Raw genomic sequence first — 26,411 nt, forward strand, 5'->3', positions numbered from 1 at the left:
CCTGCAAAGTGTGTACTTTACAAAATGCAAAGTACTATCTGCCAGTGCAGTTATAGATATTGAGCAAATGAAAGTTGTTAGATACTTCTAATTTTGGGGTTAATAATTACTCTCCTGTGGGTATGTTTTTGTAATGCATAAACTACATAAACTTTGCTTCAGTGTAGGTGTGACATAAGAGAGAGCAAATCAGGCCAAACGTTCTTGTATCCTGACATAATGGTATTCAAAGACACTAAAATAAGTGGATGTCAGTTATGGCTTTTATGATTTTCTTGGATCTTATGTCATATATTTTTTTAGATATGTTTAGCATTAAAGCATACAATAAAATGGAGTTTCACATTTCCAGTAACTCTTAACTCTATATTGTTTTAGAGAAAAAAAACTCAATACTATCATAATGTTAGTATCATAATGACACTCCACCTGTTTTCCATGATACTGTTCACTTATTCTCCAACTAGTTTTACTGTGTCAGAGGATGGGGGTATTCAGGGAATACTCTGGACCTATCCAGTTCATGGAATACCTGAAGGACCACAGCAGAAATTAGTGCCAGGTAGGTAATTATTGAAAAACTTGAACAGGAAGTTCAAGAAAATAAAATAGTTATTTGTGTTCTCACCTGCTTGATCATGAAAATTTGCTCTAATACTCTATCACATTCTTAAAAAAGATAAAATCACATATTAAAAATAAAATCCCCTTCCCAGCCTACAAAGTAAATCTAGACCTTCTGTGTCATTCTCATTATGGATAAAAGGAGCCGGGAGCAGTTGGAAACCTCATGGCTTGTGCCCTTCACTGTCCCAGTTAATGCTAAATTAGAGAACCATAAATAAATCAAATGAAAGACTGACATAAGTGTAGATTTCTACTTACATACCCAAAATACCCTTCCAGACAATTTAATTGTTAGATGTCCATTGTGTTGCTCAGCCTTGAATTTCACTGTAACCAAAACAAGCATATAGGTTCGTGTAAATAGCAGTAAGTTTTCCACGCTCCTGAGAAGTAAACTTGCATTAAAAAATGACTGACACATTCATAGGACTTTTATTGTTGCTTATTTTGTGTATAGTACATGTTTATAGATTTGTTAAACGTATTTTTAAAGGTGAGATATAACCCCAGAATAGTGGAACACAGAAATTGTGAACAGTTTTTTAAAGCTAAAACCTTGATAAAACTACAACATACGGTGTAGGTGAGGGACAATTTTATACCAACTTATTTTCGATAGTAATAATAATGAAACAAGCTCCAGAACTACAAGCTGTAGCTAAATAAACAGGGTTCAGGAATAAGGCATTTTTTGCTCCTTTTTAAAAGAATACTGAATATAATTACTTACCAAGAGTTGTGTCTGAATTATTTATCATAAAATCTTGATATGAAGTTCAGAATTAATTTTTAAAGAATCATTGGATATAATTCTGCTGATTGTTTTAGGTAAGGGATCAAATTACTAGTTCTGAGCATTTCTTCCTTACTTAAAAATGTGTGACAATGAGTGATTACTTACTGCCTTGTAGGCAGAAAAAAAATATAATCTAGTTTTTTAATAATATAAAAATAATTATGCAGTTTTCAGAGCCATAATTCTGATGAAAATGGTATTTAGACCTTGAAACTGAAAAGTATGTAACCACCTCTTCTTTTTCATGTTAATTTCAATACCTCTGGAAAATTCTTTTTTTCTGGAAAACATTTTATTTTTTTCCTTCAGCTCTTGAATCTAGTTTTCTCCTCTTTCTGTGCCAATAAGAATTGAAAGAACCGTAAACAATGACCACAAAAGAAGCCTTATAAAATCTAGTGTAAAAAATCTAGCTAAGTCCAACTATCTTCTAATGAAAAAGGACAGATTTTGTAATAAGCAAATTAAAAGCATTAACTGAATCGGAAAAAAGGTCTGTCATGCTTCAAAGAGAAGGATGCTTTTTATTTTGTCATAGTTCTTTAAAAGCTGAAATTTGAACAGTATTCTTACTTGGTAAGAAACCAAGTAGTAAGTTAATACTGTTTCATTTAACTTTTAAATTCTTTCTCTCTTTTATTTTTTTTTGTTTTCCTTTCAGTCTTCTTTTCTCATTGCTATATATCAAACTATATCATAGCGTATATTTGCAAATGAACTAAAATGAAGATATATTTTATTATTACAAAAAAAAGAGCAAAATTTGCAAGTGCTGTTATGAACTAACCATAGGAACAGATTTTTGTTTGCTTAGAAATATTTCCTACTATTTCACCTAAAAAATGAACAACAAAACTTTGAGAAAACTGTATTTTAGCTGTCTCACTCATTTCTGGAATTACGTCATTCTCCAAGCACATGTCACTTCTAATTATTCTGTTAAAAAAAAGATTCTGACACTTTACAAATAATGGATTCTTTCTTTTCTGTAGCTGTTGTACGTTGTCAAGCCAGGCAGAGAGTAGAAAAAAGAGTAGAAGTGCTGCTAACTGGTGCAGTTCCTGGTGCAACTGCTATGCCTGCCACAAGAAATTCTGCATTGATCAATAGACATAAGCCAGCCAATATCCAAGAAGTTCAAGTCACTGATGGTAAGAATAAATAGCTTGGATATCACACTTTTTTTAATAACATTGCACATACAGTAAGTACTTTACTTAATGTAACTCTGCTATGACAACAGATAGGAATTAGAAAAATCTTTCTCTCAGACCATATTTCTACCATGTTGCAAATATAGGACACTCATATAACAGTATGTCTGTGGAGTTACAGGCACCTTTGAACCTTTCTTTTATGTGTGTCTTGGATGTGAGGCTTGCACACATACCATCTCTCGTTTAAAAGAGTATAGCCTGCACAAAGTGTAAAGGTAGCAAAAATATGTCTGCGTAAGCATTGCAAGGCACTGTTTATCTTCAGGTTGTCCCTATTTGTAAGATGCATTCCCACCAGAAGGCCAATATCTGCAGCAAAATGGATTTAAGAAAGAGGCCTTGTTCTAAGCAAGCAATAAAGCTGTGTAAAAGAAAGCTTCCACTTACTGTTAATCAGCTGATGACACAGTAAAAATCAATTCCTTCAGAGATAACCACCTTTTCATATCATTACCTCTCTTTGAAAGAGAATGGTACAACGTATAAGAAAAGAATACTTGTTAAGCTTCATGTATATTATTTCTGTTCATAGGCATGTGTTAACAGTCATACTACAAGCTATTAATTGCTACATTATACTTTCACTAATTATTGTACCTTTGAAATTAAACTTACATTTGTTTTTAGGTACAGTCATCCTACTTTTTAAGAAAAGTGTTATTTTAGTATTACAGCACGTGACATGAGATATAGTTGCAAATGAGGGTAAGGGATTTCACCCATGCTCAACTTTCTCAAGAGTAGAATGCACTGTAACATGGTAAAAGATGAGTACAGAAGTTACTATGATTGTAGTTCATCGACTTTCAGGTTGAGAGACAGGTAGACTTGGCTTTTTTGTCTCATCTATGCCATTGGAGTCAGCATCAGAGTCTGGTTCAACAGACACTTTACAGGAATACCATGTTTCAATAGCTTCCTTGCCAAAGAACTGTGAAAAAGTGAAGATCTGTTAAATTGAAATCAAGATGCATTACATCCTTCCTATAAGGATAATTTTCATCCAGCCATAGCTCCACCCCTGCACACTTAGCACTGTGGTCTTCTCTCTTCAATCACTGTCCAAATCTTTAAACAGATTTTTTTTTTTTTTGAATATTTTTAAAACAGAAGGGAATCTGAAATTGAACTGCAGTCACAACCTTACACATAGTATACTTACTCATTACTTAATCTTTGTAATTGCTTATTTAAACTTTATAATTACCCATATCCCAGTACCAAGGATAGGTTATTGTCTGGGCATATTATTGTCTTACATTCCCATATTACAAAGTGATAGTGATCGATCCAGTAAAATAAAAAGATGTGAAGGTCTCAACATACGTTCTTGCCTCTTTGGAGAATTGTAAATATTATTAATATAATTTTGTTTGGCATTGTGAGAACAGTGATATATCAAAATACATCACCATATTTTTTACTGTAGAGTAGCAAGGCTTAAATCTTCATTAACTTGTTACAAGCGAGTAGACGATCTTAAACATAACTGAGCTATTTCCCTCCAAAATGGTGGCCTCTGTATTGACAAGAATAACATATATTCAGCAAGTTGAGACAGCATTTTGAAAGACTTGCAGATTCATGATGTGTGGTGCTTGTTTTATTCATGGGAAAATATTTCATATTTATAAGACTGGCTCCTGTGCATACTGCAAGACATTGATTTGGGATATCATTGCATCTTTTCAAGCAAGAAGTCTGGTAATGAAATGGTAGACAACATAGGTAGTAAGATCATTTATAATGCTGGTGCTTTTCAATGACATATTAATGTCATATTGCTGAATGAATTTGATGCCTATTAGGAATCAGATTTAATGGTACTATCTGAGCTTTCTGCAGTCTACCAGTAATAATATAAACAAAAGCGTAAACCTCTAAGATAGCAGGCTGGCAAGCTGTTTTTCATTTTTTTCTTTTCTCAAAGAGTGATTCATCAGATAGTACGTGTGATGTGTAGTAAGCAGATTTTATATCCAAAGATAAATGATGACAATTACTGGCAGATCAGATTTAAACAGCTACTGCTGCAATTCAGTATTTAAATTGTTTGGACAAGTATAAATTGTTGGGAAGTAAAAAATCTTCAAGCATGTCCTTTGTGTTAAAGGAATTCAATTTCATCCATTCCAGATGATATCATTTGAAATATAAAATTATTACAATTTCTTAAGACAGAAGGGGATGATCTAAATACCATGTAGCTAAAATGACTTGTTCAGAAGTAAGCAATGCTCCAGAGATCAAATAACTTAAAGACAATGTTTTAGGCATATCAACTATAATATGTCCCCTTTAAAAATAATTTTCAATTATATGTACTCTATATGTATTTTTCAGCTGTTTTCTTAAATATGTCTCTAATTATATTATTTTTGGTAAACCTAATTTAAGACATCAATTCATCCAGACAAGAGTGGAGGTTCTTATTTGTACTCTAATAAAATACCCTTTTTAATTCACCTTAAACATTAAATAGGGGGAAAAAAATGATGCATTTTCCATAGTCTTGTAAGAAAAGCACCAAACAATATCAAGCAAGTTATCCATTATAGATATTGACTGGAATTCAGATGTTTCTAGGCAACCAAACTTCAGTATGTTGAGAGCATGTGGAGTATACAGAGTATCTTCTGACTGAGGAAAAACACTGATCAGTCCTGCCTCTGCATTTGTAATAGTCCTTTGTAACCTATCCCTTTCACCTACTTCAGTTTATCACATAAGGCAGCCAGTGTAGAGTGAACTTCCCTGTTCCCTGTGTGTAGAGAACTTCCCTGTTTTTTATTAATTCATAGTTCCTCTCACAGCTGAAGGTCTGGTCTTAGTTCCTTGCTCCTGGGTTCTTATTTCTAGGAAAGTTTCAAGCGAGTTAATTCTGGAGGGGGGTGGGGGTGGGGGGTGGAAAAGTACTGTCCAGGTTGAAGGTAGCACAGCTATAAGTTTTTTATGTTATGTGCAAGTTTTGCAGCTATGTTGACCTCTAAACAGATGAACAGTTCAATTACACCTTGTCAAATAACATTTTCCAGATATACTAATCTATAATGTACATTGGCATATGTTACCTAAAGTGTACCCTTTGTTTCACCATCTAAGAAAACAGCAAAAATAGAAATATGTGTGTATTCTCTACAGTTTAATAGACTGCTATTACAGTCTAACATCCAATCAGATATAACAGATCTAACATCCAAAAATTCCTGAAGTATCGAAACTCATCAAAATTTACAGAAATCCTCTATTTTCTTTAACTTTATTAATAAAGTTATTTGAGACAGGAAGAACAAAACCTACAAACATGTTAAAAGCTATTCCCCACTCTAGCAAGATTTCATGTTGGCCAGTGATATGGATTCCACTAAATGCCAGTTTAATGTGATGGATCTGGATCAGGAAGCTCACCTGTAAGAAATAAGTTCAACAAAATTCGCTAAGATCGAAGAAATATTATCAGCATAAGGTAGAAAATGCCAGTATAGGTGGAGAGAAAATATAGACTTACTCTCTCTCATTGAGGCATTTTAATTTAATTACTGATAAAGTTTTGGAGGTAAATATGGAAAGCAACATGATGAAGATAATAATAATGAAGATAGCTCTCTATATAACTTAAGCCATCTCTCTACTGTTGTAATCATTATGGAATTATTTCTGAAATGGTGTTTGAGGATGAGAGAATTATGGTTTTATAAATGAGATAGTAGACTTTTGTTGTTGTTGGTTTTTCTCTCTGTGATAAATAGAAGAAAGAACAACAAAATGTTTGTTTTGTATTAGCAGATAGGTGAAAGCTGTTAGTAATGGCAAAATGAAAATGTTGATGAGAGGGTGAACCACCAGCTGGTAGGAAGAGACACTCTATTATGGTTTACCTTATTACTAAGGGTGACAACTCCTACAGGAAAATAGGGAATTATCTGAAGTCGAAGAATAGTGCATAAGAGTAGAAACGGAAGCCTAGAGAGATTATTTTGTGAGCTATATAATTTTTGTTTACATCTGGCTGTTTGCTTCTTTATCTATGAGTGAAACATGGGAGACATTTGATGCATTATTTCTCTTCCTGAAGGAAAAGTCTTAAGTTCACCAACTTAAATTTCAGTGGGTCAATGTTAGCTGTCAATATGCAAAATATAGTAAGTACTATATAGGATTTCTTCAGTGAAAATGAACTATGTGGAGGAATTAATAGATCTAGTGGATGCTCACAGTTTTAATGAAATATGAACTACCTGGATGATCAAGCAATCCCTTTCTGTTAATTACTGTTGGATTGTAAAGCAGGAGAGTTTAAATGCACATTTGTGTTTAGGAAGGTTGGATTTTTAAATGGCCCGTTTTTGTACATTAGTAACAAAAATCATAAATACTATGATTATAGAATCATAGAATCATTTAGGTTGTAAAACGCCTCTAAGATCATCAAGTCCAACCTTTAATTTAGCACTGCCAAGTCTACCACTAAACCATGTCCCTAAGCACCTCATCTACACATCTTTTAAATACCTCCACAGATAGTGCCTCAGCCATGTCCCTCGACAGCCTGTTCCAATGCTTCACAACCCTTTCAGTCAAGAGTCTTTTCCTGATAACCCAAGCTAAATCTCCCCTGGAGCAACCTGAGGCCATTTCCCCTTGTTCTATCACTCGTTGCTTGGGAGAATAGACCGACCCCCATCTTGCTATAACTTCCTTTGAGGCAGATGTAAAGAGCGATCAGGTCTCCCATAAGACTCCATTCCTCTAGGCTAAATAACCTCATTTTCCTCAGCCACTCTTCATAAGACTTGCCCTCTAGACCCTTCACCAGATTTGTTGCCCTTGTTTGGACACCCTCCAGTACCTCAATGTCTTTGTTGTAGTGAGGGGCCCAAAACTGAATGTAGTATTTGAGGTGCAGCCTCACCAGACATGAGTACAGGGGAACAATCTCTTCCCTAGTCCTGTGGCCACACTATTTCTGATACAAGCCAGGATATTGTTGACATTCTTGGTCACTTGAGCACACTGCTGGCTCATATTCAACTGGCTATCAAACAATACCTCCAGGTCCTTTTCCATCAAGCAGCTTTCTACCCAGCCTGTAGCATTGCATGCGGTTATTGTGCCCTAAGTGCAGCACTTAGCCTTGTTGAACCTCACACAGTTGGCCTTGGCCCATTGATCCAGCAAAGGGCTCAAGGGTTGAGATAAGGACAGGGAGATCACTTAACAATTATCGCTATGGGCAAAACAGACACAGCGTAGGGAGATTAGTAAAATTTATTGCCTATTATTAACAAGATAGAGCAATGAGAAACAAAGAAAACAAACTAAAACCACCTTCCCCCCATCCACCCTCTTCTACCTCCTCCCCTCAAGCAGTGCAGGGAAATGGGGGACTGGGGGCTGCGGTCAGTCCCTAACGCTTCGTCTCCACCACTCCCTCACGGTCCCTCTCTGCCCCTGCTCCACGCGGGGTCCCTCCCACGGGATGCCGTCCTTCCCGAACTGAGCCTGCGGGGACTGCCCACAGGCAGCAGCTCTCCAAGCACTGCTCCCACACGGCTCCGTACCACGGGATCCATCCCCCAGGAGCAAACTGCTCCAGCACGGGTCCCCCACAGGTGGCAGCTCCCCCCAGACCCCTTGCTCCTGCGTGGGCTCCTCTCCACGGGCTGCAGCTCCGGCCCGGGGCCTGCTCCTGCGGGGGCTCTCCATGAGCCGCAGCCTCCTCCAGGCCACATCCACCTGCTCCACGTGGGCTCCTCCACGGGGGGGCTGCAGCGTGGAGATCTGCTCCGTGTGGGACCCATGGGCTGCAGGGGGACAGCCTGCTCCACCAGGGGCCTCTCCCTGCACAGGCCGCAGGGGAACTGCTGCTGCCTGCCTGGAGCACCACCTGCCCTCCTGCTGCACTCACCTTGGGGGCTGCAGGGCTGCTTCTCACTCCTCACTCCTCACTCTCCCAGCTGCTGTTGCAGAAGTTTTTTTTTGTTGTTGTTGTTTGTTTGTTTCCTGTCTTAAATCTGCTCTCCCAGAGGCACAAACAACATTGCTTATTGGCAGAGCTCTGGCCAGCGGCGGGTCCCTTTTGGAGTCTGCTGAAAACTGGCCCTTATCTAACATGGGGCAGCTGCTGGAATCTTCTCACAGAAATCACCCCTCCAGCCCCCCACTACCAAAACCTTGCTACGTAAACCCACTACAAACTGAAACATACACAAGCGTTTTGATGAAGAACTTCAAATAGGTCTGTGCTTACCTGATGGTATTATAATAGGCTAACACTTAATCCATTAAAAAAGGAACAATATGGCATATTTTTTGTCTCACAAGTAACCCTCCCCACCATTGTTTAATATAGCTAGAAAAATACAAAAAATACTGAAAAAAATCTCGTGAATTATGAGCAAGCACAGTTTGTAACTAAAAAACATTGTTTCTGTTTCTGTTTTTTTTTTTTTTTCTATATAAAATATTGACATCTGCAAACCTTAAAAATGAGAGTAATCATTATGCAAATTAAGATTGCTTTCTAACACCTATGCAAAATCATGATCAGTTAAAATATTCAATGCTTGCAGGAAACCATCTCAATTATAAACTAATGTGAAGATATTCACTCACCCTCACAGAAGTGCAAAAACAATACCTCTATTATGAAATGAGAAATAATTCTTCCTGGTGTTACTTTTCAGAATGATATACACCTAGGAAAAGAAGAAAAGACAAGAACTGATTGACTAAGCCACAATAACACATCTGATGCAAGAATACTACACAAACTTGTTAATAGTTCTAAGCTTTTATTTACATCCAAAAAATAACACTTTTGGATGACAAATTTTTCAGTGAAGGTTATGTTATTTCCCTGTATCTTGATCTAAATCACTAAGTAAATTAAGCATGTGTGACTATAAACCAATGAACTTCAGTCTGAAGATTTCTTACGCAAAAATTATTTTTTTTTTGTTTTGAAAACTTGGCCTGATGTATCCAGTGAGGAAAAATGAGTCAGGATACTATGGCAAAAAAAAAAAAAAAATCTGTGGGAATTAAAATTGCATCATAAATATGGTCATGAAGAAGATGGTTTGATGTTGCTTATCCCCAGGTAGAAATATGATCTTTATTTGCTAGAATTGATAGCTAAATGAGGACAATGCTAACTAAAAAAGCAGAATGTTGAAACAGGTGTGGAATGTTTTTGAAAAGAATACATTTTTTATCAGTTAGCTTAAAACATTAACTTACAGTTTATCGTGAGTATAGATTATTGTACAAATCTAAGTAGAATGCTAGATCAAAGTGATCAAAGAGATTTTTGGGTGACTGAGAATCTTTTTGCTTTTTCTGCTTTTTTTCTTTGTTTGTTTGTTTCAATGTAATATCAAATAATATTGAAATAAGGAAAGTAAGAATGTTAAGAATGGCATATGGATAAATGTAATAAAAGGGAATTCATCTACAAGGGATTCAGAGAGAGAGAATATGAGGAAATTAACTGAAAGGAAAAATGCAGAAATATATGAAGAATAACAGATGCTAGAGGCGGACAGTATACTTCATATACATGGATTCACAAACTTCCATTACGTTAACTAAATGATGCTCTGTTTTTGCGAAAGGCTTTCCAAGGCCCTGCAGTAGTAATCTGCTTTAGCAGCAGAAATTTTCTTTAAATAAGTGTTTTGAAAGAGAAAGAAAAAAAAAAAAAACACAGAAAATCAAATGTAAGGGAAAATTTAGAAAAGAAATGTTGGTTGCTAGGGAAATAGGCAGTGGGATGCAGGGTTAAGAAAAATGTGACTAGACTGGAATACTGCAGAGCCTTGAAGATATGGACAAAAATGTTTAATTGCATTGAAGATCAATGATTACATTAACTAGAGAAGGAGACCACTTTCTTATCCATTTATTTCTTTGTATTTAAGGTAGTTTGGTATCTGACATTTAACAGAGTACATTGTGTTATCTTTGCTAGTAATGCTCTATGTACAGCATTTTTGTACCTGTATGAAGAAATTCAGTGAAAGGCATATTTAACACCAGGTCTTGTGCTGTTTGCTTATTCTGCCCCTATTTTCACGTACTTATTATAGTTTACAGCAAGAAATAGATATTTACTTCTCACATGAGATTCATTTCTTACCTCCTGGAAGATACTCTTTACTGAAATGTTAAGATAGTCTTGACCAAAAGGCTTCCTTTTTTTCCTCTTTATTATGCTTATCATTCACTTTAGCTTTTCGATTGAATATTTACTTGAAAACTGTATTAAAACTATTTGGTCTAGTGTACAGTAATGCATTCTGTCTGCTGCTGCTTTCACTGTTATGTACTTTTCACTACATGCTTCAACTAAATTCTCCTCTGCCTACTGAGTTCCATGAGTGTGTGTGAAGACCCCTGGAAGACAGTGGAGAAGTAGGAAAATGACAAGTGTTGGATGAGCGTTGAACGGGGTAATGAAGAAAGATATTTCACAAGATTTTGAAGGTCAACATTAGATGTCAGATGACTGATGTCATGGCTGCTTAAAGTCCTGTCCAGTAGTTTATGTTTTACAACTCTGGAGAATATTAGATCAAGAGGGAAAAAAAATCTTTTTTAGGTGCCTGGGTTGCAATGGATCCTTAGCCTTGAAGAATTATCAAAACTAAGGGGAAAAAAGAAAATAATCAGTGAAAGGATGTAATATGTTTAAATTCAGAACCTAGTAAAATAATTTATCTGGCATGAAGCTTTACGAGTGGCTGGGCTTTCATTCTGTGCTTCTGTTCTGTGATTTTGTTGATGTCCTTCATTAAATGACTACAAGTAAGATTGCAGCCTGCTGAGTGGGAACTGGGAAAGGCCTTTTAAATGAGTTCACTTGCATCTATCCACAGTAAGAAATACTCTGTAATGAGGGCAAGCATTGGACAAGCATTTTTTCTGTCTGAACATCTTTCAATCATTGCTTTAATTTCCTCCTCTCTCATTGGGGTTTCTTAGAATGATCCTTTCCCTTGCCATTTCTATATCACCAAGTCTGTTGCAGCTTAAGCATTATCTGAGCGGATAGCTCAGATAGCTAGAGCTCCTTTAGGTATCCACAAAAGACTGCATGCAGCCTCACAGGCCACTATCCATTAGATTTGTATCATCAGAAAAAAAAATTGTTTAATGAGCTGTTCTTCAGTGAAGTCAAACGTATACTCACTTTCCAGAAGTAAAAGGACAGGACAAAAAGCTTCTCTAATGACCATGTGAAACTCTATTCCAGGATAGATATGTCCAGTGGGCCTTTTATGGTATCTTTACAGACATTAGAGTCATGAATGTCTTTGTAATAAGCTCTTTTGAAGCTTAAATACTGGGTAGCTTTTTCCACTGAATTGTCATTTAAATTCCTAAGGTTCCCACTGTGTGAACATGTTATGATTGTCTTTTAATTTTTAGATGTAAGAAATCTATCAATTAGTTTTACATTAAATCCTAATGGTCACAAAAATTCAGATTTTTTTTTTTTCCAAATGATATGATCAGTGTGTAAAATCCTTGGAGTTTTCACGCTAGCATTCATAAGAGTCAGACAAAATAAAAAATAAAAAGAAATGGTCTATTTCATTTTGTCTTCTTAGATGTTATTTTAAAGTCACCAACACTTTAATTATATTGTTTTTTAAGAAGTAGCCTTACTAGCACTTAAAAATAAGTAACAGTCAAATCACAGAAGTATATAGTTCAAAAATCATACTGTTTTTCTAGCATAGCTGCTTCAGTAATTCTGAAAGAGCTGTATACACAAATGTTGCCTAATTCATATTACCTTTTGAAGGTCTTTATTTACACAAAGCAAAACACTTCAAGACTGAGATTAACTGCCTTTCAAAACAAGATATTTTTAATACTTTACAAAATTAATCTTGGAATAATGACCTCAAAACCATCTTCTTAATCTTTTTTTTTTTAAACTTAAATAATGCATAATATTCTTTCTGATATATATATATATATATATATATATATATTTTTTTTTTTGTAATTCTATTTCCTAGATCTAACCATCTGTGTATAAATAGCATGCTACTTCTTCGTCCTGGTAAGATAATTGATAATAATTGATAATTTTTTTCTGTGTTGAGTCAGATGTGGTTAAAATTCTTCCTGCTGCTCTGTATTTTCAAAACAGAGGTGGAATAATTGGGGTGTACTTTATATCTGGATGTGTATTTTACAATTTGAATTAGACTTTTAACTACACTAAAATGGTGATTTTTGAAAGATAACAAGTTCTTCATGGACAAGGGTGGTTAGGCAATGGAACTGGCTGCCCAGGGAGGTGGTACAGATGCCATCCCTGGTGCCATATTTAAAGATATGTGGTGGAATTGTTAGTGATAGGTTGATGGTTGGACTAGATGATCTTAAGCATCTTTTCTAACATGAATAATTCTATGATTCTATGATTCTACAAATGACTAGTATACAAATTGCTGGGCTAAAGTTTTGAGGCATATTGGAATGATATGCTTTATTATATTCAACATTGCTTAAAGAAAATTATAAATCTGTCTCCAATGTTTTATTCATTTCACAAATTTAATTAAAACTGGGAATTCTAAGAATGAAGATAAGTGTGAACATTTGACAATTTGGACATATTTTTAGCAGTTATTCACAACTCTTTTTTTTTTTTTTTTTTTCCTCTTGCAGCTGCCAGTTTGTGTAGACAGCACAAGTATTATGGAATTGTCTAGAATCAAATACTAATGTATTCACAAGGGCTTCCCATAGTATGATAATATGGTAGTCTTCAGGGTTTGCAGCTCTTATGAAAAATCTAATTACACTTCTCTGTTTTGAACAGCCTAAATCAAAACTAGATCAGCAGTGTTTCAAAACTTTCAAATATTGGAACATACAAATACCTATTTTTTCCTTAGGTGTTGTAAATATTAAAATACTTTAAATAAATGGTTGATATAAGCATAGAACAGGTTAGAAAACAGACTGGAGCAGAAAAAAAAAAAGTAGAAATATTTGATTTCTTAAGACTAAAAGGTACTATGTCGAAATGTCTTTGGATACTAAAAATACCATGCAATTCACAACACTTTCTTCCTAGTATCTCAACTGTAAAATAAACTTTTCTTGAGCTGCACTGTGTGATAAAACTGCTGAAAGAAACATCTGCTCAACAGTTGCAATTTTCCCACTGTGGAACGCTCTAAATTGTGTCATCTTTTCTCTCCCATAAAAAGTTAATTTTTATGTCTAAATCTTTGTCTTTTGACATTTGTCTAGCATGTCTATTACAAGCCTTCGGCTGTGTTGAAATCTGAATGCATGGCATAAACATATTTTTCAAAAAGAGAAACAACAAAGTATGGAACAATGTAGGACAATCCCGGGAATTTTACAATTTGTAGGAAAAATGTTCACATTTAATTTCACTATAACAAAGTACACTTACAGTAATAAAGAACATTTATAACAGATGGATTAATACATGGAAATCCTGTATATTCAGTACTGAGTGTGTATATACCATGACCTCTAATTCTTTATGTTGGTTAATGTTTTGTTAACGTACATCCGTGTAGCTCTTAGATCTACCATAAATCTTCCAGAGGTCTGTGTAAAGGATACAATTTAAAGATTCAGAAATGTTTTGATATAAGCTGCTATACCTCTTAGGTCTAATCTCTGTGTTACAAAAGTCTTGGCAACAAAAAATCAAGCTTCTTGTTAGCTGCTGAAGTAGTGAGAAGGATCATGAAGGATCTTGTCCCTTTCAGTAAAGGAGAAAGGGCTACATGCTTGGAGCACACCTCCATGATGTTCAGGGGTGTATTCTGACACTGGGTAGCATGACAGATCAGCAAAACTGAAGTAACGTGTTCAGCAATCTCACAGTCTCTGGGGATATAGACTTTTTATACTAAGAAGTATGAAGTTGGCATTTTAGAATTCCAAACTGGAAGGCCTTGGGAATTAACTCTGGAGCTGACTATAGCCAGCATATACAGAGATGCATAAACGGGAATTCTGCACAACACACTGTACTAAACTGTGCAAATTCAAAATGGGCCCTGAGATATGTGGTCACAGTAAGATGAAATCTTCTGTAACATTTAGTGATGGTAGTAAAAGATTTTCCATCCATAAAACACGTAAAACTTTTAAATAGATTAGTAGTTTGAGATTCTATTCCTCATAGAAGCATTCTCTTCTGTGCACAAATTACTGTTTTATACTAAATATCATTTTTCTCTGTTGCAGCTGAACGAGGTGTTTTATTCAAGAAGCATAGCTATTTATTCTTATGCATTACTCCTTGGCCTTTTCATAGCTGCTGTGGGGGATAAGAGTGGCTGACAGTGGCATCTTTGCTCTTTTTCTGTAACCTGTTTCTCAGGTTGGCAGCCATCAGTGGCACTGATGTTCTCAATGAGACTTTTTTTTGAGATTGTCTCAATGACATTGCTCAAAAATAGTATCGCATTCTTGCGATTTACATTTGCCTTATGAAATAGAAATACCTCAACATAATGCAGAAGTGGTAGCCAGGACAATGCTGCTGTCATTATTCCCCTTTCCTAAGTTTTCCAGCTTCCATTTTACCAGATAGGACATAGCATGCTATATGAAATTGGAAGATTTTGCTATGCAGTCAGGAGCAAATGAGTCAAATTTTGGGTAATTACTAGTTTCATTTATTTGTCATTTTTAATAACAAAAGGCCAAGTTGTAACTAGTATCTGTCCAGCTGTGTGAGGTTTGAGTGCATGCAGATCGATCTTTTTCTCTTGTATCATTTAGGTTTCTCTACAACAGTGGAATTTCTGTATGAATTACAATATCAGTCAAATGAAATTAAATCTCAGCTTGAATCTTTAGTTGGTATGCATCTGATTCAAAGAGAACGGGATCCAGAATCTGGAATTATAACACTGATATTTAATATAGTGTTTGCACCTAACAAACCAATGAGGTGAGTCCCTGCTCCTTATTACTAATTGAACATGCAATAAGATTCAATCTGATTGTTTTCCTACACGGTTTTCCTTACTTTTTTTTTTCACCTCTGAAATTTATTATTTTATGTTTTCTCACTTGCTGCTTCTCATTTTGATAACTTTGATATTAAAACTGATAGTATTTCTTTTTAATGCCTGCTAGATGATTCTGTTGGCTTATTGCTTTAGTCTCTGTGTGCATCAATTTACTTCTAAGCATTAGAGTATTGAAAGTATTATAACTTCCAATGAAAATTAATTGTTCTCAATGTTCATGGAAAGCATACAGACTAGGTGGCTTGTCAGTTTTGATAAACTTTCATAGACAGGCATTTTACATATTCTTTGGTTGGATGGGATGGCTGAATTTGATAATGAGTCTCTACTGCCCTAGTAACAATGGTAGTCTGCAGAAAAATATTACCTTCTTCTATAGTTGTGATAGACCTCTCTAAAAAGAAACTGAAAGAGATCCTTTTGAAGAGAGAGGAAAATTGCACCTTCCTTTGGAAGCAGTCAAGTGGGTACAGGAGGAAGCTAGAAAGAAGCTTCACTAACATGCAAGCACAAGATAAATTTAGAGGTCAACATTACCAGGGAGAGCAAGCAGTAGTCCCTGCTACATATCCACAGTTGTGTGTACAGAGAAGGTATTTTTATGAGTCAGGATGGAACAGTATTTGCGGTAGTCCACAAGGTTATAGAAATTAAGAGCAAACCTTTAAGGAAGACTATCCGCCCACTCCACACAGTGTTGTTGTGTCAGAAGGGAGATTAATTTAGAAACCTTTTTGTCTTCTACTCTGCCCTTTTTTGTGTGTTTTGTTGTTGTTGTAGTTGTTGCTGTTGTTGTTGTTTTGTCTGTGACTGGTTTTGTTTGGTTGGTTTTGGTTTTGTTTGTTTTTAATCTTTTTGTATTTGAGAACTGTAAGCCTTGGTGTAGAGTCCTGAAAGACTAGCTAAATTAGTTTTTTTTTTATCATCAGAATCTACAGAGTACATAGAACTAAGTCAGATCTATTTAAATCTAATATGAACGGCTAACATGTTCTGCATTAAATTCTCCTCTAACACCACAGCAAATAAAGAATAACAAGTAAACCAAATTGAGTTATATTTGTGTAACCCAATGGAGTAAACAGAAGAATCATCGTATCTCTTGGCTGTGCCCATCATTTTGTTTTCATATTATGTCTCTTTTTCTTTTGCTCTAAATAACTTTATTTAGCCTACATTCCAGTCTAAAGTGTGACAGATACATACTAAACCATGTAAAATTAAGAACATACTCCAATTTAAAGCCATTTGTATTTTCATTTTTCTGTAGTATTGTTCTGCACGCTTGAAGCTTATTTTGGATATTATTTTACTAAGTATATGTTTTATAATGAAATGAATGTTTTTTTGTCTGAAATTTTAAGGAATGAAGGAACTCTAGTAGTACACTGCACTACAGGAGGTATTTGGAAGTTTCCAGTGTTGTTCATTGCAACAGAGCCAGAAGTGGATGATGTCATCAACATTGAAGCAATTGGCCTAAATAAGGAATCTATTGTTGATTTTAAGCTTACAAGCCAGACAAGGTAAAATGTTTATGATAAAGTGTTTATGTAGTTTTTGAGTGGATTAAACTCACACTCAAAACAGATTTGGACAACAGAAGCATACCTGAACTGCATCTATTTCAGTAATATGTCATTACTTTCAAGTGCTGCATTGTACAGCTAACAAATGGGGTATTAAAGCTATACTGTAAGAAGCACAAATATTCTGCATGTTAGTCTATAGCCCCTTAAGACAAAAATTGTGGAATAGATCCAAATGCTTTTGTTTTAACTAAGGTTTTGCCCTAAAATGCTTTTCTGTGTAAAGTATGGAACACAATGCTAAGGAAGGTGTGACAAGATATTAAAGGCTTGCTATTAAATGCTTAATGCTTTCAGTAATGGATTGTTTTTCAAAGTACTTTATACTTCAAGCAAGTTAAAAACAATCCTTTGCATTGTGCTTTATTATTATTATATTTTTTATAATATGCAATTCTTTTGAAGGTATTCCTGTTTTATTATGTAAGCATATTATGAATTCATCTGTACCCTGCCCTTTGTACCCTGCATAACATTGTCAGATTCATCAGTTCTTTGTTACTGGTCCACATATACTCCTTAAAAGTTCTGCAGCAATCTCTGTTAACATAATTTTCAAATACATTTCATTATTTTCTTAGCATTTCCTAATGTTGTAGAGAACCCATGGTGTCATTTGTATACAGCAGGAAGTCAAGGAATAAAATATGTGTTTTTGATAAGTAAGTTTTAAATAGTAAACAGTGAACCTGAAAGACAGTCATTATGCTTAAAATCAAATTAGTTCATGGATTTTTATTTCTTTTGGTCTTTACTTCTTTTTTTTTTCCTTTTTTCTTTTTTTCCTTTTTTTTTTTTTTTTTTTTTTTTTTTTTTTTTTTTTTTTTTTTTTTTTTTTACCATACATCTAGAAAGCTGTGGTGGTTTTACTCAGTTGGGCAGCCACCCGCTCTCTCATTCCTTTTCCTCAAAGGGAAAGGGGAGAAAATATGACGAAAAGGACTCAAGGGTTGAGATAAGGACAGGGAGATCACTTAACAATTATCGCTATGGGCAAAACAGACACAGCGTAGGGAGATTAGTAAAATTTATTGCCTATTATTAACAAGATAGAGCAATGAGAAACAAAGAAAACAAACTAAAACCACCTTCCCCCCATCCACCCTCTTCTACCTCCTCCCCTCAAGCAGTCCAGGGAAATGGGGGACTGGGGGCTGCGGTCAGTCCCTAACGCTTCGTCTCCACCACTCCCTCACGGTCCCTCTCTGCCCCCTCCACGCGGGGTCCCTCCCACGGGATGCCGTCCTTCCCGAACTGAGCCTGCGGGGACTGCCCACAGGCAGCAGCTCTCCAAGAACTGCTCCCACACGGCTCCGTACCACGGGATCCATCCCCCAGGAGCAAACTGCTCCAGCACGGGTCCCCCACAGGTGGCAGCTCCCCCCAGACCCCCTGCTCCTGCGTGGGCTCCTCTCCACGGGCTGCAGCTCCGGCCCGGGGCCTGCTCCTGCGGGGGCTCTCCATGGGCCGCAGCCTCCTCCAGGCCACATCCACCTGCTCCACGTGGGCTCCTCCACGGGGGGGCTGCAGCGTGGAGATCTGCTCCGTGTGGGACCCATGGGCTGCAGGGGGACAGCCTGCTCCACCAGGGGCCTCTCCCTGCACAGGCCGCAGGGGAACTTCTGCTGCCTGCCTGGAGCACCTCCTGCCCTCCTGCTGCACTGACCTAGGGGGCTGCAGGGCTGCTTCTCCTCTCTCTCGCAGCAGTTTGTTTTTTTTGTTGTTGTTTTGTTTGGTTTTGTTTTTTTTTTTTTCTTTTTTCCTGTCTTAAATCTGCTCTCCCAGAGGTGCAAACAACATTGCTTATTTGCTTGGCCCAGGCCAACAGTGGGTCCCTTTTGGAGCTGACTGAAACTGGCTGTTATCTAACACGGGGCAGCTGCTGGATTCTTCTCACAGAAGCCAGTCCTCCAGCCACCCCACTACCAAAACCTTGCTATGTAAACCCACTACAAAAGCAGGCCAAATATACTGATTGATAAGTAATTTTCATGGTAGATATATAGTTTTGAAGCATGCCCAGCAAGAAATGTCTTTGGTTCTAGCAGACTTTTTAAAGAGCTTATTTCCAAAAGCTGTGCACCTGAGATGGACTGTTGTTCCAGCTTTTAGATGGCTGTCAGTTTTGATAATTACTGAGGTCTCTGAAAAAGGCTGGTATCACAGTGTTCAAGGTAACTGCTGCAATAGAATGGGCTGTTTCTGGAATAAAAGTGAAGCAATTACTCTGGCAATACTGTAAGCTCCTGGTAGGTGTTTGATAGTAGCGAAGAGACCTAATGTTCTCTAAAAAGGTATTATAAAGCCTGAGTCATTATAGTTATATAAAGAAGGAGCCATGATGGAACAAATTCTCTTTTTCCCTTAAACAAATTTCAAATTTATTTTACATAAGAAGTATTTCTCCAATATGTTTTAAACACAAAACATAAAGCTTGCATGTAGTGAATATATTCCATGTTGTAAATGGTGCCAACGACTGCTCTGTGAGATTTACATGCTTTATCTTACCCTTGATTTGCTTAGGCTCTTTTGGTGGTGGAGGTTTTGTTATAGAAATAGAACACTGAGCGAACCAAAATGTGGCATACAGGATCTGCAGTTTAAAAGCAATTACATAAGAAACCTGTATATTACAGGTGTAATTTAATGCTTGAATAACTCAAATGACTTAGATTAAAAAGAAAACAGAGAAATATTGAAATGTGGATTTAAAGTTTCAGTTGGGGTATAGAGTGTCATTCTATAAGTCTTCCCTGAAAAAATGGTCACTCCTTTGAAGTAAAAAATCTGTAACCCATTCCCATGAGGAAGCAGTTCTAGTATGTAGAAGAGGTATTTGTCCTATACACCTCTGGTGCCCCTATCTCCCTTATCTCCAACTCACTCCCCTTTCTCCCCCCAATGACTTTCTGTCTTTATTTCTTATGATAGATAGTGCCTTATGACATTTGAACATTGAGAGTAACTGGGAGGGGAAACTGAGAGAGTTTTCTAAGTAACCTGCTAGAAAGAAAATCTTTTTTTTCCTGTGTCTTTCCCCCCCCCTGCTATTTGCTACTTACAGGATAGAGTTATTGCATTGGCTTCACTTATAAAACTTCTACATCTTTTTGGGCTGGTAGGTTGCATAGTGATACAACAAAAAGAAAAATTTGAGAACCAGAGATGAAATAAAGGCTTAATATCTTAATAAGGACAGATTAAAATTCTCATTTATATACCAAGTCAAATGGTCCATGGAGTACCGTTGGTGACCACTACGAAGATATGAAGCCAATGGTTTTAGTTTTCTTTTCCATACAGCTGCTGCAATTGAAATGCAGGCTTCTTTTAATTTCACTCCTCCCCAGCAAAATTCAAGCTTGTATGAAGTATTTTGGAGTAAATTAATGATTTCCCAACTTACCCGTAACCACATTTGGTGTAGTTGCTTCACAAATACTGAAAAGTTACAAATGAGAGATAGTTGTTCTGCTATTCACAATGATCTACGATAATGAAAGCTCTGAGTCCATGCAAATAGTATATTTAAATAGTGCTCACATTCCTCCAGTGAGCAACATCTGCATCAATAACTAACAACAGACACTGAGAATGCAGCCATACAGTTTTGCTGTATGAAAAATAAAAAATCATATATATTTTTAAAAACTGTCTACACATTTGACAATTAACCTTTTTTTTGGTATTTGTCATAAATGTAGGTTTAATTCAATACCAGCTGAAATCATTGGCAACGTTTCTGCTGAGGTAATTGGCTTTGGTACAAACCTCTAATGTTTGTTTTATCATTAGTGTTTGGTTTAGTAATAAATATATTATTGAATGACAATGATTTACGGATTGTCAACAGTATAAACCAAAAAGAATAGATAAAATGTTTTCCCTGTAAATAAAAGTTGAAGAAACTTGTTTGATATCCAGTTCAAATTATTGTTGTTTTATTTCTATACTGGTCTGTGAAATTGAAACACAGGGTAAGTTTTCTGAAATTGGTGCTTATGTTTAAGCAAAGTAGTCCTTTCTGTATTCGTTTTACTGAAAATAAATTCTTAATATACTTTTAATAAATTTTTATTTTATTGGGATCAGAACTATTTTATTAATACAAAACTTTTTCTTGAGAATATATACTACTTTGTATTTCAGTACATTGGTGTTTTGACAGTTGGATGTATTTCTTCAAGTTGAAATACTGGTATGCAGCTACAGCAGAATGCTACCATATACATATGACCAATATGTTCACTTTTTTTTTTTTTTTTAATTACATTAGTTCTGAATGTTTAATGAAGATGGTGGATAATTCTCTCTTGCCCATTCTATCTGCTTATTTCTCACATAAAGAGCCTCCTTTCAACAATGTAATTCTAGCTTTCCTTGTGCTTGTTTTAATCATATGTCATTTCCCATATCCAGTAACATTTTATCTGTCCTTCCACCCCAGCCTCTCATTCCAATCTCATGTTTATCACAAATAGGATATTTGCTACATTAAGGCAAGTTCTCCAGAGAACTCAAAGTATGCTTCAGAAAAATATACTTAGCCAGCACCACCTGTTACAAAAGCAAGAAGCATGGTATCAATATGGTCTCCACAGAGTGGTATCTACAAAATCCAAGATTCCACCTGATTACGGCAATTGAACTAGAATAAAGAGAGAACCAAACAGGTGAACTGGGGGGATGAGAAGATGAATTTAGGCTTTAAAATGACTGCATATGAAGACTTAGTTGTCTTACCTACATTTCATGTTTTGAACACCATTATGGATATTTTCCTTAGTTCATCTATGCACATTTCCTAGTACATAGAATAAATGTTCAATAAAAAAATCTTTTATCAAACAGAATAAATTTTAATGTTGGCTGAAGAATAGTGAGCAACCCATTTTTTTTTCTGTACCTTTCCTAATTGCGAAGGAAAAAACAAAAAGTTACAACTTTGAGAAGTTTCTATTTTAAATTTCTATTTTACTATAATCATGGCTGTATTTCGTTAGGATTACCATGAACCAGGATTATGTATGCTGCAACAAAATGCATTCATTAAGTTCTCAGTACACTCACCCTTGCCCTCCCTCTTAAGTTGCTGTGCACATTACAGGCTTGGATTCCTACATCAGTCCCCTTGTTACCAAGTTCTGTGAAATTCTGCCATTAATTTAGAGAATCCTTTTTCCTAGTATCTCCCACATAGTGTCAGCTGCAAAATATAAAAGTTAACTGAGCTCCATTTTGGAGTCTCAATGTAGACTGGTAGAAAATATAAATAATGATACACATACAGCAGTTATAATCATCCTTAACAGTACAATGCCTGGCATTTAACACATTTAGCCAGGAGCTGTGTCTAGGCATGGGACCTGAACCTCTTCAAGCCAGAAAAGTCGGTTCACCTATTTGCATGCATAGTACTCCTGGGTAGAATAGAAATGAGACAGAAATCTTAACGTGTTGTGAAGATAAAAATCCTAGCTCCTGCTTTGATTTTACAACATGTGCACAGCAGAAGTGATGTAGTAGCTGGTAAAACATTCTCTGACAGTTACTTGTCATGCACCATTTCTTCATATTTTTGAAAGTCCTTTGATTCTGAAGCAGTATTTCTGAAGCTATATAGTTATAATTGGAGTTAAATCTTTTCTGATGTCCAGAGGTCAGGATTTAGAGTGGTCAATTAAACCAGAGTTGCTTTTGACACATAAAAGAACCAATTTTGATGAATGATGAGGATCTCCTTTTTTATTAGTTGTCATTATTTTTTAGAAGAGAAATCATCCAACTCATGCCAACTATCACTAATAATTTTACAGAATTTGATAACTGTATATAGTTAGAAGTTTAAAGATACTTCCTATGACATTTCTTGTGACATCCAATAGATGTTAATTACAAGTGACAAGTTTATTTAGGATAAAGTATTTTTGGAAGCTCGTTGCAACATTTTCAAATGGGATTTCTATCCTCTTTTTCATTAAGCAGTCAATACACTGTACAAATTAAGAGGTTATGTTATTTTTCTTTTATTTAAAAAATGCATTTTATCTGTGGGTTGTTTTTAAAGTATAATTTGCAAAATGCTGATTTTGAAAAAGAATAAATTTCTGTAGGAATAATTTACTGCTTCTCTAGTTTGAGGAAAAGAGAAGTAAATATTTAAGTTATTTTGAGTCTTAATTTAATGAAGACTTATATTTTCAGTTTTGCTGTGCCTGTCTATTTTATAGGCTTTTGCAGTGAGATCTCTATGGGATTATAAATTTTAAGGTTTTATTTAATTGAAGACTTAAGGTGCTATTCTTCACTAGTTTACTAATTTTAAAACTATCTAAAAATGAGAGCACTGATGAGCATAAACTGCTATTTAAGAATAATATGAGGTAAAGATTAAAGGAGTAATTATAAATGTGTCTATTAAATACTAACTCAATTTCCACTCTTCCTGTTGCCATGATTTCATTGTCCAATTATTATTTAAATTCAAATTACTATTCACTCTTGTTCATTATTTGAATAAGGGGAGAGTGCATATTATCTGACAGCAATATCAAACTGGTGACTGTAGTTATGGAACACAAAGGTGGGAAGACAAATTTGCTTCCTCTGGCTTGTATGGCCTCTGCCCTTGGATTTACTAATTCATTTGTGCTTGATTCTTATGTGTTTTCAAAACTCTGCATATCATTAAACTTTATCGCATATGTTAGTATCTGCCACTCTTGAGTTAAACAAAAGCCTTCTTGTAAAAATATAGAAAGTCTCATCGCTGTCTTTCGTGGCTGTGAAACGAGAAGCCAAACATTAACTCCAGAGCTGTTTCACCTGAAGCAGTAATGAAAGAGAAAAGGAGAAATTAATTTTTAATTATTTTAAGCCACAAAATTATTAATTTTTAATTATACACTAAACATACAGACATTGAAAATAATAGTGTCTGAAATTCAGGTGCTGTTCCGGGAACTTTATGTCCAGCTTTTTCTGTACAAGAGAAAATGACAATGACAAGCAATTTACTTATGCTAGCAAGTTAGCCAGGGTGCCAGATCATCTCCCTGGTGTGAACATCAGTGAAAACACTGTTTTTGTTTTTCTTGAGAAGCCATCTTTAGATATGCTTTTAACACACACAAAAAAATCATGATTTATCAGCAGAGGCACTGTGAAAGGTTCCTGTTTCTGAATGTGCATGAATAAAATTTTAATCATTAGTTCTTGTACTGTTAGCCATATCTTAACAATCTTTTTTGGTCTATCATATTACAGCTATACATTTAATTTGCCAGAATTTCTATTTTCCTTACTGGACATAGCTCCCACTTTGAGGAACTTTTTCTGTCCGGTATGTGACTTGACTCTTTTGTTTAAAACTGCCAAACTTGGGGAGGGGAGGGAGAGGAAAGGAGGAGGTTTTAGGTGTGTATATATGTGTTCATATGTGTCTGTATGTGCATGTATGTCTATTTTACTCATCACACAAAAAAATGCAGCTGCATCTAGTATCTTGTATCAATACAAAGCATGAAGATCTTTTTTGAAAGCTTTTTATTAGTTTTTCTCTATTTTTCTTTCTGAAAATTATATTCTGACAAATCTGATGCAACAAGATTTTTTTCTCTTACTTGGCAAATATCTTGTGTGCACAGTTGTAGATTGGTTTTGTGACAGTTTCATTTAAATAGTCTTGTTCTCTTGTCAGGACTTAAACTATAGATTTTTCTCATGTGAACTCTCTGACTGACTGTTCTAAGGAATTATTTATGGTGTCTGAAAAAAATCTGCTGTTGCATCGCTCCCTGCTAAGATGCAATTTCTGCAGGAATAAAGTCTTTATTTTCTTCTGCGTCTTTTTTGTGTTCTATGCATGCAGCCTCTCCCATCTCCCTTAACATTTAATCACTGCTTCTGTAGTCTAAGTCACACTGTTTTATGTTTTATGAACACAAAAAGTGTTTATTAGGGCATGTCATCCCTAACTGCTTACTAGAAAACAGACTGAACAAGAGACAATGAAAGTGCTTTCTTAAAATGTTCCTATATCTAGTCAATAAAGCAATTTTGTTGGCAGTGAAGACTTGTGTTCCGGTTCATGTTTACAGAACCAGGGTTTGAGTAGTCATCTCAGACATTTTCGATGAGTGATCTACTCTGCTGCTCAGTCTAAGAGGCATTACTTCTTTTTCATCCTGTGCCTGTCCTTTATTTTGTAGGTGTGCTTTAAGCATGCACAGCTGAGCAGGCCTTATAGAAAATACTGGTGTGAAGACTCAAGGCTTAGCCGATATATACGTGGGGACTCAGGCCATTGTAAGCTTAGTGCTATAAACTCAGCTGCACCCGTTCTTAGGTACCACCAAAAGAGAATGTCAGAATAAGCTTGATGTCTCAAAACTTGAGACGTGCTTTCAGACATTCATTTATTTTGACCACCTTGATGTCACCAAAAGGAAAAGTTAGGCTAGATCCACTAATGCATTGGAGCCTGGTAGCAGTGCTAAATCTCAGTTAACTTTCTGAGGAAGCGGAAGCTTTTTGGCTTCCATTTTCTCCACTTGCACAGTTTTCTTCTACAAACTTACAGTTTGACTTTTTTTTTTTTTTTTCCTGACAGTATTTTAGAATTTAAGAAAACCTTCCGTGAGAACATACACAAAAGGAGAGCTATTTTTAAACAACATGACCCAGCATACCATGCAGTGAATAGCACTTCCCCTAAATATGTGGGACATTTCTATAGAGATTTGAATTGTCATAAAATATTAAATTCCATTGCGTTGTGTTTTCTTTGAAAAGCAGTGTTATTTCTGGTGCAACAATCCATGAATAAACAGATTTGAACAGCTTTTTTTCTGAGATGCTGTTAGTTTTTTATCCGTTAAGTTTTATCAACTAAAAATATTTTCCTTCTAAGTGTGCATGGTATTTGCACTGTTACACTGTGATAGATTGTTGTGAATTATTTCTTGACCATGTCATCAAATTTCTAGTTTTAATTTCTTTTGTTCTTTTTCTGTCTTAAATAGAGTTGTCCTCAGCAATATATGTAAGAACTAAAGGGAACTTGACAGAAAAATGCAATATATATATATTTTCATGCTTAGAATGCTTATGACAACTGATCTGTAAG

The 26,411-nt window shown here is 35.6% G+C and overlaps 1 protein-coding gene across 2 annotated transcripts in view; it reads left to right on the forward strand.

Moving 5' to 3' along the window:
* The window catches only part of LOC121057126 (cilia- and flagella-associated protein 47-like), a 302,279-nt gene that overhangs the window by 258,508 nt on the left and 17,360 nt on the right, over positions 1-26,411 (forward strand). For both annotated transcript variants that reach the window (XM_040530883.1, XM_040530892.1), the window contains 4 exons: positions 468-562; positions 2,416-2,574; positions 15,439-15,610; positions 17,057-17,218. In XM_040530883.1, the coding sequence (XP_040386817.1) occupies positions 468-562; positions 2,416-2,574; positions 15,439-15,610; positions 17,057-17,218 (588 nt within the window). The remainder of the gene's footprint in view (positions 1-467; positions 563-2,415; positions 2,575-15,438; positions 15,611-17,056; positions 17,219-26,411) is intronic.

This window comes from Cygnus olor, chromosome 1 (genome assembly GCF_009769625.2).
Source record: "Cygnus olor isolate bCygOlo1 chromosome 1, bCygOlo1.pri.v2, whole genome shotgun sequence".
In the NCBI taxonomy this organism is placed as follows: Eukaryota; Metazoa; Chordata; class Aves; order Anseriformes; family Anatidae; genus Cygnus; species Cygnus olor.